Below are 14898 nucleotides of genomic sequence, written 5' to 3' on the forward strand. Positions count from 1 at the left end.
TCAAACCCATCAATTTTAAATATTAGCTCATCCAAATATTAAGACTAAAAGAAGATGACAAAAAAAAAATTGTTTTCAATTAAAGTTGGAATAATCTTTCCTCAGTTGACAACTTCATTCAATACATCAACTTTGATTTTCTCTTGATTAAAGTCTGTGCATTGCAATCTTTGGACCACAATTGTAATGCACCAATTAACCAGAAATTGTTGAAAAAATCATTTAAAGTTAATAATGGTAACAAATTCACTTCTTTTTTTTTTTTAATTTTGACGGTAATAAACATTCTCAATGAAACTGGAATCTTACACAACTTTCTCTATATGGATTGTCTTTTTGATAATTGTCACTACCATAAAAAAAATAGCAAAGTAAATTGCAACTAAAGAAAAGTAAATTAATTGAGTTTGATGGATCCTTCATAATTCCCGTGATAATTTCTTCACAGCTATGTCTCTACTTATATCACATTATTTAAGTTTCCCAATATAAGTGAAACGACTTATTTAATGTTGGCAGGTTGTATGTCCTCGAGTATTTATTCTACATTCGTACAGTTTCAAATAAAAATTTGAATTTACATTTCTTGGCAAAAATCTGTCATAATTTGCAAAGATTATACAATAGCACATGGTTTTAAATTTAAAATATTTAACCTATAAGAAAATATTGCTTAAAATAATGTATTCTATTGGAACTCTCATTTAGAGTGTTACAAATATAAAGTTGGAAAATTTTATGTGTACCGGAATTAGATTCTATTTTGCCTCCAATAAAAATAAATGAAAACATGTTTTTTTTAATCAGCAAATATGAATTGAAAAAGCGACAATAAGATTGTCCAGTGATTAAATTTGGACAAAAATTTTAGGAGATCAAATTATATTTTTTATATATAAGTTTTCTTTTAATTAAAAAAAGTTTTTATTTCTTTGCATTATTTTTTCTATTCAAAATAAGCACACATGATAATAGAATACAAAAAATATGTCAATAATATACATGAAAATGTAACATAAAGTTTATTATCAACAATAATATATTAAAAAAAACAAAAGCTACCTTTGTTATCTTTATCATAATTTTTTTCATATAAATTTGTCACCTCTCACCCATTTAGGAAATGATAAATTATGAATACCCCAAATTAAATATCAAAATCAAGACTTAATATTTTAAGGAAATTAACAACTTTTAAATGATTAGGTTCTATATTACCTTAGAGTAGATTCATAATATTTATAAATGATTAACTTCCCTCACCTTAGAGTAGATTTATACTGTTTATAAATGATTAGCTTTCCTTACCTTAGATTCCTAATATTGTTCCTCCCTTACAAAACTTTAAACCCTAAAATAGTTCTATCTACACGAAGAAGAGTTTGATCAACAATTAGAACATGATTTTATAATCTCTAATGGGTAGGGATATGTCTAGAACGTATAAAAGTCACATACGAGAGAAAAATATATTGCTTGGAGAAAAAAAATAAAAAATGAATTTACTCAAATGTTCGATCCAAAATATCTCTTAACTTCTCAATTTTGTCGTGGTATAATTTAATTTTAAAAATGATAAGAGATTGATGATTAAAAATGAAATAGAAAGAAAATGAGAGAAAGAGACTGAGATATGACAAAAGGAAAAATCAAACAAAAAAAATAAAAGAAAGTACAACAAAAAGAGAAAACATAATTTTAAAATTTTTTTAAAATTTTTTTAAACTAAATTAATATAAATAATATAATAATATATAAATATATTAAAAAAGATGTTGGAAGAGTCGTGAAAGGAAAGATCTGCCTCGATTGCCCCTTATAAAAAAAAAAAGAAAAAAAAAAGAAGAAGAAGAAAGATACAAGTTGTAGACTCATATCTTCTATATGTTCCATTCATTGATCTTAAATCCTGTAGATCAACAAATTATATATTCATAAAAGAAGAGGAGATTTTTATGAAAAGGAAGTTGAATTTTCCCTTTCATACAACAGTTTTCAGGACTTGTGAATGTCTTTGATTTGTTCAACCTTTCTACTCACCAAATTATATTGCTTGACAAGAAAAACGTACCAATATTAAATCTCTAATCCAAAAATTCTATACATAAAAAAATCATTATTTGTAATGCTTTCTTTATTACATAATAACTCTTAATCTTTTTTTTTACAGTAAACAACACGTGATTTTACCTTGAGACTTGTATTACAAATTTGATTCGGTTTCTACATAATTTCTTCTCCATAGAAAATTATTATTCCAATTTTGTCTAGCTGAGACAAATTCTTAAATTTAATTTTATGTATACAAGATAATGAAATGAAAGTGATGTACTTATGAATGTGAACAGGGGATAATATCAAGAAACGAGTCACAATTGAAAAAATTTTTAGTAGTAGAAAATATAAAATTAGATAAATATAACTACAAAGTCTAAAAGTGAGATATTGTTTTAAAGAGATTAAAACCGATATATTTCTATTTATACTACTAAAAGAATTTTTAGTAATATCAATAAACTAGTTGTTAACTTATTTAATTAACTTAAACCTAATTAAACTAATCAAAAGTGTAACGATAACAAAACATAAACGACAAACAGAAAAAAAAAACTATGGGAAATTTAAGGCTCCTAATGTTAATTACTTTCAATAATGTTCTTTTGAGTGATTTTTAAAATATTCAATCTCAATCGTATAATAATAGGAAAAATTGACCACTTTTAAAGAGATGTGAGATTTTAACATAAAAAGTTTAATATTTGGATTAGATGGATCTTTTGGTGGTATAGTATTATTGGTTGAGCATTAAAAATATATTATATTAATATTTAAAAAAATATATACTTTTTAAAACATGAAAATTAGTGATAATTAAATGTATTTTAAAAGAACGATACAAGAAAATTCGAGAGAATCCAAATTTTAATATGGGTTAAATATGTTTTTGGTCCCTTAAGTTTCAGTAAATTTTAGAATTAGTCTATTTCAAAACTTTGGATCAATTTAGTCATTCATATTTCAAAATAGGTAGATTTAGTCCTTTTAATCAAATTTTGTTAAATTTATTTTGACGTTTCATAATATTTGACTTAACGTTAAAGTAAAATTGTGTCAAACAATATAAACAACTCAAATATAATCTTGAAATGCGTACCAAATATCAAATAAACCTAACAAAATTTTATTAAAAAGACTAAATTCATGTATTTCAAAAGATGAATATCTAAATTGGTCCAAAATTTTGAAATAGACTAATTTCAGAATTCGTTGAAAGTTCAGGGACAAAAACATATTTAATCCTTTCAATATTTAAGAGTTTTTTTTTTTTTTTTAACATGTCAGTTATTTTTTTATTTTACTTAATAGTTAATATAAGATTTTGAATTGATGCTTGACTTTCCCACATTTTTCTTACTTCCTCCATTATAAAAAATAATCAATTTCGAAAGCTTTTATTTAAATTAATTTTGTTTCACCTATATTAATATTTGTCCGTGTCTCCCTTATTGAAGGCATTGTTTGAAGTGAGGTATAAGCAGTCAACTCACCTGGTAAAAAAAATCGCTTATAAAGAATGTAACCGAGTCCTTACAAATAAAAATGGTCCCAAATTCATTTATCATATCAACATTTGAATCCTTAAATGTAACATAACTTACCTATATAATATGCATCTTATGATTCTTTTTCAACTTTAAAATTTCAATCCATGTCCATCATTACTTTATACTTTTGATCGTTTCCTTTTCCCCTTTTAAACATATGCGTATTGGCATGCACATTCAATTCAGAAATGATAACAAAATAATGTTTAAGAAGAATATTGGAAGATAATATATTTATATTTGTGACAAAATAGATTAAAAGATATCCAATTATTTTGAAATCTGGTGTCTTTTATATATATATATATATATATATATATATATATATATATATATATATATATATGTATGTATATATATATATGGAAAAAAATTGTTACAATAATTGTTTTGCAAATAAGAATATTTGAAGAAATCACTTTTTCAAGAAACTTAATGCAGTGTTCATTTTAATGGATTGTACTATTCAAGTGAATCTGCGAGCATGAATTTCATGCAAAAAGTGTGTTCATTTCTTGCGATATGTAGTGAAATAAGCGTGTGGATTTGGGGATAGAGGATTTAATCCGTCCACCCAAAACTGAGGTGATTTACGTATATTTTGTATAATATTACGAAATTGCCCTTTGTTTTAAACACGTGATTGCTCATTTCCCATGTAGCTTTCTGCTGGAGTGTGGTGGGAGAGGAAGATGAAGGAGGTGTTGGGCTGTGGTGGCGGACAAAGATGAAGGAGGTGGTGGGGTGGTGGGGGATGAAGCTCGTACATGTGGCGGAGGAATGGTGGTGCATTCAAGGTTATGCGCACTGGTTACATAATCGGTGCAGTGCATTGTGTTTGTGTGTGTATGGCACTGGTTACGTAACCGATGCCTTTGCAAAGAGGAGAGTGACACTAATTACGTGTCTGTGTGTGTGTTTTAACTTTTTTTGTATAACTTTTGTTTAAAATTTAATCGTATAACATTTTTTTTTAAATTTAATTGTATAATTTTTTTTACATTCATAAAAATTTAAATTTTTTTATTTTAAAATTTCGTTTAATTTTGATTTTTTTTTATTCGTATTAATTATTTATAATTATTTTTATAACATCAAATTACAAAATCATTATCTTTTTTCATCAAAGGTATTTTGATAAAATTCTAATTCTATATATTTTTACAATTTATTTTATTTATCACATCAATTAAATATTTCACTAACTTTCATAAAATTTATCTCTATATTTACTCACGTTACCTTCTAAATCCACTCCAAAAAAACATACAAATTCATCTTCTCAAATCTACACATATTAATTTTCTCACTCTCTCTTAAATCTATACACACATTAAGATAAAATCTATACACACATTAAAATAAACTAAGATCGATGAAACTGAATGTGAAGAGAGGCGTGAAAAAGGAATTGAAGTGTGTGCATGGAAGTGATTAGGATGTTCAGGTGAAGGAAAGAAAGGAAAGAGATGACATGAGAGGTGGAGTGTCACTATCAAAATGGGGTGGCACCAATATCAATGGCCCATATCGTGTCACCAACAAACTTCCATTGTTGACATTGGTTAAGAGGTCTATTATATAATATTTAAACAAAAAATCACATTTTCTATCTTCATCGCCACCTCTTGCCTTTTGGATCAGTATTTATCACTCATTTTATTTTGAATCAAGATGTCATCTCACATTTTTTTCTGCTATTATTGTATATCTCAGTTTGTTGGATAATGTTAATTTCACTTTTCTGATCTTGATTTTCTTTTTAAATTTAGAGTTTAAAACTGTTTCTGGCAAAAAAAAAATTAAATGGATAATTTTCATCAAATATAGGATATTAAATTTATGCAATCTACCTTATAGTCAAATGGATTAAAGGTACTCAGCAATTTCTCGTTTTAAAAATACTGTAAAGACTTTCTTTTAAAGTATAAAATTCACACGTACAATTATTGAATTACATATAAGTGTTTAAAAATATATATACTAATAATATAATTATATTTATCGATTGGTCACAATGATTATATACATATATATAATTTTTCTCAAAACTTGCAACCATGAGGCAAATTAAATGAGAACTTTATAATTTTTTTCAAAACTTGCAAGTAAACATATAAAATAATCAAATAATGTATAAAAAAGTTAATTGAGGTTGAATTTCATTAAGTCAACACAATAATTTTTAAGCTTTCCATATACTTTTTATTTAACTATTCCAACCATACTATTACTTTACTCAAATAAAAATTGTTTAACATAAATAGCATAAACCTTGATGTGAAAATAATCTTTTAATTCTTTTAAATATAATATACGCACCTGGAACAATTTATTATAAGAATTTCCAAGAAACCAAATATCATGTCCAATATGAAATTTTTTGCTTGTTAAATCTCAAGTCTACAATTCTAAAATATTTTTCAATGAAACTTAACAAAGCTTAATTAGACTATACAAACAAAGCATTACATGCATTATGTTTTAAATTTATTGAAAATCTAACTAGTGGAAATTGGTTAAGAAAAAATTAATATTTACTAAAAATTTAGGTAATTACATTTTTTTATATTACTAAATTTATGTATTTATAATTAAAATTTTAAAATATTGTTTGTTTTTTTTAATATAGGGATTTTGTTAAGTTAATAGAGAAATGTTCGGCAGGTTATCAAATTAAAGAAAATAAATTTAATGGAATTTCAAATTGATATTTTATTTTTATTTTTTGTAAATTTTTAGATGTTTAACATTATTTTTTTTGTTGATTTTTATATTAGTTTAAACTCTTTATGTTTAATTAAATTTTAATTTTGAACAACATTAAAATATATTTATTTTATTTTTTAATTATTTTTTAACTTTTATGAATGAATACTAACTAAAATATTAAACGCAATTATATAACACTTAAGGATATTTTTGTCTTTTAAATAAAATAAAACTGGATTAATAGTTATTAGGTTAAATTTTATTTATTATCATAATAACTATGAACTATTATAACATTCGATATATATTAATCATCCTTAACCAATACTTTTAGGATACTGATTAGTTATTATCAGAATCAATGCAATATGTACCTAGAATTTACATCAATTCTAATTAATTAGAATATCATTTTTTTTATCGATTAATTCATAATCAATGTTGGAAATGATATATTCTACATCAATTATTAACCGATGTTGAAAGTTCTCCAATTTCTAAGTCAATAGTAATTATGTCCATTCATCAATCAACGTAAAATGCAAAAAAAAAAAAAAAAATATCTATGTAAAAAGTAAATAAAAATGTTTTTTAAATTCCTATAACAAATAAACACATTTGTGTATACCTTTTGCATATATGAAAAAACATTTCATGTCAAGTGATGGACCTAACCATTTAGGATTTTCATAGTTATAATGGACAATATTAAAGAATAAAATAGGATGAGTCTTTAATGATCAATAAGTGTGGTAAAAAAACAAGTGTCAAAGACACACATAAGTTACCACGATCAAGATTTGAAGAAAAAAGGAATAGAGATGAAAATTCACCGAAAAGAAAACCTATAAAAAAATGCTAATGAAAACTAAGATTTTGATTAGAAAGACAAATAGTTATCAAGACCATATTCAATTATGATAGATAATGGATGAAATAAATATAAAGACAAATTATTGAATTGTGTAGGTGTGATTAGCATTATCCCTAGCAAATTGCCTCAATTCATTATGATTTCTCATATTAGCAAACATACTTGTAAAAAAATCAAATAAAACTAATCAAATGACGGACCTTTAGAAATAATGATCTTCTTAACATAAAGTATATTTTAGATTTATCTTCTTTAAATTAAAAAATATATATATAAAATAAAATAATATCCACCGTTGTTTAAGAATTGGTTAAACTTATTGAATATTTTAACTATAACAACTGTTTATGTATATTTACTTTGGGATAATTTACCTCTTTATTCACTAGATTTCTATTATCACCGTCATGGCCAAGCAGTGACCCACTATAGAAATTCTGGAGCAATTCACACTCTCTAAACAAATTAAGTGGTTAAATACAACCCCAAAATCTAAATTATCAACCTGCCATTGCATTTGGTGGAAACACTTTTTGAATAAACTCCAGGAAACGATGAGAGTAGAATGTAGGGTCCACAGCTGAGATAGACAATGAATCAAACTGAAGAGACTTATAAGCATGTTCAATCTTCTTGGTCATGTTATAGTCCTGCAATATATCAATGATACCCAGGTACAGCACCACATCGTACACCTCGTGGAACTTTCGTTTTTCTTGTTTTTCTGAAATCTGCTCTGCCCTTGAAGGCATGTTCACACCAAGCTGGATTTGGAGTCTGCTTAACAAATTGGAAAGAAAGAAGATATGCATGTCGGTATATCGGTATATAGCGTAAAGGAATTATTATGATCATTAAAATACTGAATAAAGTGCCTAGAATTATTACAACAGTCTACACTATAAGTAACACATGTGACAATTTGAAGAAAATACAGAACCAATTTATCTGTTATACTGAACTGTTTCGATCACATTCTATCTAATTTGTGTTAAACTTAGATACAGTCTCAGAGTGTTAGTTATTTATGCTGTTTTCCTATCAGAACTAAAACTTTCACTTTGATCATCTATAGAATCGTTCAATACAAAAATTTCATTAGATATTTTACTTAGGTGAAACTTGAATTCTGATTGAAAAATAATATCAACACCTAAAGAATTGTATATAGGTTTTGTCCTTTGATCTAACCTGCATATGCTGTGAAACACAGAACTCTCAAACAGAACCTGAGTTATTTAACCCGAAGATTAAAGGACCAAGGCAAAGTAATCAAGAAAGCACACCTTGCTGTACCAGGTAGAAGTAGATCCACCTCCTCATCACCAGCAGATGAAGCCCGCAACCGACTACCCCTCACATGTGAGCCCACAACAACACTGTTATCATCTGCTCCTCTAGGAACTAGAACAAGGCCTTGTGGATAGGATGCTTCATCCTCCAGAGGATCTATCAAATCATCGTTAGCATATCACAGTTTTTAAGTTGATCAGTTCATTCATGCTTATATATTGCACTAGAAAAAGCAAGAATATAATAATCTATAAACTAGAGAATCGATTCACCTTCCTCTGCAAGCATTGCTAATCCATCCACACTTCTACGTTGGTTGTATGATATGAGAGGACGCAGATGCTGTGGAGCTCGATAGTGAACACCTAGAAGAAGGCTGTAATCCATAATGTGTTGTGCTTCTAAAAATTTGCTGTCTATTTCAATCTGCCTGCACAAAAGTATGATAGTAGAGAATATTCAGTATTTGCAGTGGCATCATTTTATATTGGAGACATAGTCTACCCACATATATTTACATATTCATAGCTCACAGTATCAAAACATGATCCAAGGGTTTTTGCAGCATATTTCAGACACCAGTAATGTACTAAACAGAAGATACACACGTTTTCTGTTGTTACCTTGTCCAAGAAGAATATCTTATCTTCCTTTTCTAATACATACGTTATAATAAAGTTTCTTCTTTTTGTCATAATATTTTTACACTTGGGCATCTTCCGCTAGAAGTCAAGAACTAATCCTTTGAGATACTGAAAATTGACCTCTTTAAATAATTTTTTTTTACCGTGTATAAGAAACCCAAATGCCAAAGAAAATTCGTTGTAACTACAGCTTACTTTAATAAAGACTCCCGCCAAGACGGTTCCAAGTAGAAACAGTAGTTCAGATCCAAATCTTTTAGTGTTGTATTTTCGTCAATTTCTATCTTGTCTGATGATCGTCCAAAGGAAGAACCTTTTAAATCAAATCTCCGATGGATCCTCAGTTCCGTGCAGAACATATTTCCCATTACAACGAAGCGAAACTGCAAAAGGGAAAATTATATCCAAATATTAGACTCCTAGTTCAGGAAATGCATATGAAAAAATTACAGAAGCAAGATTGATTTTCTCAAATATCTGATATAGTAAATTCACTTTATGATATTTTTCATAATTTATATTTCAGATTGCAAGTATTAGGAAACGTGGCATTCCATCTTTATTGAAAATGACCCATGATCAGAAAAATGCTGTAAGGCAATGTGCACGTTACCTTTTGACCACTTGAAGCCTTAATCCTGTGCAAGCCAAAGAATTTTGTGATAAGTGTATTTTCGTATGTCTTCACATGATGATGATAGTCTGGCAGCATTCTTAGAAGAACCTGCATGCCAAATGTTGAACAAAGGAGTTCTCATTACACACTGAAAATAAGTAGATGATAACAGGTGAATACTAAGATAACATTACTAAAACTGTAAGTTGCCTCAGTACGTATTAAAAGCTTCTTGTTTTACGGGTTGCCTCTGAAAAAGGCTAGCATTATTCTACAACTACAACAAAAGCTCTATTGTAAAATCCTAACTCTGCCACAAAATTATTACGTACTCGAGAGGAAGAATAATTTGCTTCCTATTAGGACTCGACGTATATGTGGAAATCTTCAAAGCGGGAGAACTATTAAGCACTCTCTCGTTCCTTAATTGCAGTGAAATTCCATACTAAATTTCTTCAAATAAATTGTTAGCTTCAATTTGTTATGAGTACATTGAATGTACGCAACAGAGTCCACACGAAATATGATTCAGCTGAAACATTTGTAAATGTCATTGAAATACTATAACGCAATCTTCGACCTTCTATTGGTTCTAACTGAAACATTTATAAGAACACACCTTCACTTCAGACATTCGCAGTGTCTTGATCATGAAACGATCATCCTGAGACAGGAAAAAGACACTACCACTTTTCCCTGGAGAAGATAGTTCCCTCAGAGTATCGTTTCCACAAATGGACATCATGTAGTCGGCAGCGTCAATCTTGAATAATTCTCTCAAATTTCTGCATTAGGTTATATCAAACAAACTCATGGAAGGACTTGTGGAATTTAAGAATGCATATTATGATCAGTCAAACACTTAAGTCCCACATTATGATCTTACATTCTAAAACCCTACATTTATCTCACATTTGGAACACGTTTGTTCTTCTGAATATAACGAACAAAACTAAGGATAATAGAAGCACAGGTATGTTTCGAAGGAGACAATTCAATTCAAATTGGAAACATCAACAATATGATGGTAGCTAAGTAGGCTAACTATCCCAGAAAGAATTTTAAAATCTTGCTTAAAGAGACAGATTTACATGCAAACCTAAACGGTATAACAATTATATAAGCGCCACATGACACAGATCATAAAAAAATCAGGAGTAAATACAGACCTGAACACCATCGGGCAGTAATCTTTCCATTTAAAATCCTCTGATGGATGGGTAGGTGTTAATTGAGAACCTTCTTTAGGGAAATTCATCCAAAAGCTTGCTTTGGTACCAAAATCTGATATTCTTACTTCTCGTGTAGGTATAGGTGTTATCTTGCCCACGGTATACCTAACCAATTGAAGGACATTTACAAGGAAATCCATGGAAAAGCAATCATATTGAAGAATGATGGGACAGTTATGTCAACAACACGCATTTAGTAACTAATACATTGAGCTGTTGTGTTTTGTAACCATTATTGAAAAACGTGCTTGGTGTATTGAGACAGGACGAGTCTCTGTAACCATTATTAAAAAATGTGCTTGGTGAATTGAGAGAGGACGAGTCTCTGTTAGTGCTTAGGCCTATCTATGTATTGTGTATTAAGAGAGGTTACTCTCAATGAGGGAGTCTGTCCTTTAATTTTCTTTTGTTGTCTGGGGTCTGTTGTGACTTCTTTTCTGGTTTAATCCAGAATATATAAATTAAACTACTTGGTTTGTGTGTAGTTCTCCAGTCTAACCAAGAACTTCACATTGTTTAGGATAGCATTTTAACTTCAACTTATGTGAATTTTTGTGACTTCAGTTCACAGTTTTTGGCCTCCTGACGTCCTAGTCATAAAATTGGAGTAATAAAACAAGATGAGATGTCTATGTTCACTGTATAAGTTAATCAATACAAGCGAGAAACTTTGTTGAATGAAAACAGCTTATAGTTGTCATGCGATTCTCATATCTTTACTGGAGCTGCATACCAAAAGAAGTTAGGTATGGGACCTTCATAGGATTGGCGAATAGAACCATCAACCAGACCTATATTATAATTATGGTTTTATGACTTAGGTATTGCCTTCCAAATTTGGATTCATCTTGAAACGTTAGCATATGTCATGTGCAATAGAATAAATAAAGTATGTAGAAGTTGCAGAGGATAATTAGAGTGTATTGTAAAAAATGATAACAACTGAAGCAGTTTGAGTGTGCTACAGGTCAACATAGTGTCTTTACCTTATTCCAAGCTGCAAACTGAGCATTAGATCATAACTCCTGTGACCTTTAATGATTATTTCACCAGGTTTTTTACTCTCTTTGGCAAGCTTTTTTTGAAGTCGCCTTGCCCTTCTAGACATTGATGAAAACATATTATTTAACACAACCTCACTTATCAATACACCTTGCATGTACTCTCGTTCCAAAATTGGGATCGTTGTATCGACCTCTTTGTCGCTATTTTCTGGCACAGAATCTGCTAATCCTAATGCTGAGTCATATCCAATCACTTTCTCAATCGACACCTCAAGACTCCAACGCCTTTCAAGAGACACATTTCTTCTATTAGACTGTTCCAGATTTAACAGGTTTCCTTTTGCAAGCTTATCAGATGAAACATGACTTGACAGCGGGTTTTCAGGTACCTTGACATCTCTCACTTGCTTCTGTTTTCTCAAATCTGGCAATAGCCCTCTTTTTCTCAAGGCACTGAGATAAATTTCTTGCACTGATGGAAGCCGGCTACCTCTTGGATAAAAGGTTCCTTTGCCATCTTTTAGACCAAATGCCCAAGTCCCAACATAGCTTCCTCCATCACTCCAAGCGTAAACTCCAAATCCATGCATCATGCCATTTAACCAGTTTCCTTCATACGAGTCCCCATTTATCCAGGTGAGTGTTCCTTTGCCAGACATTATCCCACCTTTCATATTCCCCACATAAACATTTCCATTGGTCCAGGTATACTTGCCAGGGCCCTCTGCTGTTCCTTGCATCCAAGAACCTTCAAAGGTATCTCCATTAGGATAAACTTCATACCCCAAACCATGTTTAAGATTCAACCGCCATCTACCTTTATAGGTCAATTTATCAGAACGAATATATGTCCCCGTGCCATGGATATATCCACCAGAGAAATCACCTTCATACACTGCTCCAGAAGGCCATCTTATCTTCCCATAACCATTTCTAATCCCTCTCCTCCATTCACCCTCATATACACAACCATCACACCAAACGTACGTCCCATAGCCCTCGGAAACATTGCCATAAAGGGACCCAGAATATGACTCTCCATTATAGAGTAAGAGTTGCCCAACACTAAAGCCATCACTTTCACCGTTTGTCAGCGTAGAAGGTTGGTCTAATTCAGGAAGCACATCAACAGATTTGGTTCTCTCTGTAAAAGAAAGTGCTCCTCCGTTTGAATAATCTGCTATGGCCACGGGGCCAGACATTCATAATTACCAGAAGAAAGATTTCCTTGTAGAATTTCAAGTTTCCCGATTTCTCAGCCGCTCCAAGACAAGAAGGTTTGCATATAGGAATTCTAACCCAACGATTCACCCTTGAAACTCTTTGGGCTGGAATAGAATATGCTATTACTTTTAAGGTAAAATATATAATTATACTCAACGTCTGGATCGACTGAAAAGGTTGCTACAGCTTAACCAATGGTTTCAAATTCGAACTAGGCATGCAATTTGTATTGCCTATGGTAGTTTTATGCGACTCGAATAGACTTGTCTTCCACGAAGGATGCCTGTAGTCCCAAACAAGATCAAAATAGATATGTTATATTCTAGCTATTATAAAAAAGGGAAGGAGAAAAAAGAAAGATGGCCCAGAATTCAAGAATCAAAGTCATATTACAGTGTGTGTGTGTGTGTGTGAAGAAACAAGTTTAATTCTAAAGTGCATTAACCAGACACGCTATGTTCTTCATTGAATTTTGCAGACCACAAATTACTAAAAAAAGGACAGACCGCAAAGTACGATCATAATATTAAAATGGAGAACAACAGAAAACAATTAAACAATGGTATCATAAAAAAATTATAAACAGAACAAGAATTAAACCAAAAGGTAACAGCATTTTCCGTCATTATGAGAACATTCATCAAAGAAAGTAAATGAAGCCGTATACAACACAGAGTAAGTGTTTGGGGAGAATCAAAGAAAAAACAGAAGACTAATAACAACAAAATCTGCAAGCTCCTTGGTCCTTACATCATTACATGGCAATACTTGGAATTCCTGTGTTAAGATTTCATATCATAGTCGTATAAAGATAGGTTCCGTAGCTTTGAATACAGAAAGAACGGCCAAAATATAATACACAAGCAAGTTGCTGAAGAAATTGGAAAGCGAAGATAACAAAGATTGTGAGATAAGACATTAGTGAATAAGAAGTTGACATCCATTAACACAAGGGAAGAAGTGTGAGAAAAGTTTACCGGAGAATTGTGAGCAGTGATGAAACAGTGTTGTTGTCGGAGAATGCAAGAAGAAGAGAATAACTCTGTTCAAATGGAAGATTATATACTTCTAAAATTCTCAAAATTGAATGAGTTCATTTTTCAAAATAGCTTTTTAATGACAATTCAGAGCAAAAGTTAGGTCAATTGATCCAAATCAAGTTATGGGTCAGCTAACTTACAATAGCTGATTAATATGAGCACATCAACGCATTAAAAAAGTTAAAATGATTTGGTTTTCCATTTATTATTTTATAATGATTGTCATATTAGATGTAACGATTGGTCAGGAAACTAATTAGCATTGATTAGTAATATAAATAGTTGATAATGTAAAGTTTGAATAATTTATTACACGAACCATCCAATGAAGTAAGATTGAGAAATTCAATGGCCACATACTTAGGTTTTCTTTATTCGAATTGAACAATATTTTGATACAAAATCTAATTCAACAAAGATAAACACCAAGCTTATAGCGGAAGGGATTAGACACCCAATGTGGTAAACCAAGTTTTTAATTATGTTTTTTAAAAAAGCTTTAATAAAAAAGAGAAGGAAAGAGATACAGAAAGTGGACAAAAATAATATTAAATAAGATTAAGAGAAATGAAAGAGAAAATGTAATATTTATAAACAATATTGTGTGAGTTGTATAACTCATTAATTGTTTTTATTTATTTTATTTTATTATTA

At 29.9% G+C, this 14898-nt stretch overlaps 1 protein-coding gene across 4 annotated transcripts; it reads right to left on the reverse strand.

The window, feature by feature from the left end:
- Positions 1 to 7486: 7486 nt before the first annotated feature.
- Positions 7487 to 14374, reverse strand: LOC114183961 (phosphatidylinositol 4-phosphate 5-kinase 9-like). Of its 4 annotated transcripts, XM_085673320.1 has the most exons (10): positions 14182 to 14374; positions 13955 to 14075; positions 11963 to 13487; positions 10914 to 11081; positions 10364 to 10529; positions 9742 to 9852; positions 9324 to 9511; positions 8757 to 8914; positions 8478 to 8640; positions 7487 to 7971 (listed from the first exon to the last, which is right to left on the reverse strand). In XM_085673320.1, the coding sequence occupies exons 3-10, from the start codon at positions 13180 to 13182 to the stop codon at positions 7692 to 7694; spliced, it is 2454 nt and encodes an 817-aa protein (XP_085529446.1). In that variant the 5' UTR covers positions 13183 to 13487; positions 13955 to 14075; positions 14182 to 14374; the 3' UTR covers positions 7487 to 7691. The 4 variants fall into 4 exon arrangements, with proteins under 4 accessions (XP_085529446.1, XP_027926978.1, XP_085529445.1 ...); XM_028071177.2 differs by lacking the exon at positions 13955 to 14075 and having other exon boundaries at positions 7487 to 7968; XM_085673319.1 differs by lacking the exon at positions 13955 to 14075.
- Positions 14375 to 14898: the final 524 nt, after the last annotated feature.

The sequence above is a fragment of the Vigna unguiculata genome, chromosome 1 (genome assembly GCF_037176805.1).
Source record: "Vigna unguiculata cultivar grain cowpea cultivar isolate G323 ecotype 2 chromosome 1, ASM3717680v1, whole genome shotgun sequence".
NCBI lineage: Eukaryota > Viridiplantae > Streptophyta > Magnoliopsida > Fabales > Fabaceae > Vigna > Vigna unguiculata.

What these genes read in the sequence shown, in the direction of transcription:
- LOC114183961 (XM_085673319.1), bottom strand. Translation starts at nt 13,182, where the DNA reads ATGTCTGGCCCCGTGGCCATAGCAGATTATTCAAACGGAGGAGCACTT. An exon ending in AGTTTGCAGCTTGGAATAAG is followed by an intron (nt 11,082 to 11,962) that starts GTAAAGACACTA and finishes TCAATTGGTTAG; the next exon opens with GTATACCGTGGGCAAGATAA. An exon ending in TGGCGGGAGTCTTTATTAAA is followed by an intron (nt 8,915 to 9,323) that starts GTAAGCTGTAGT and finishes ACTTTTGTGCAG; the next exon opens with GCAGATTGAAATAGACAGCA.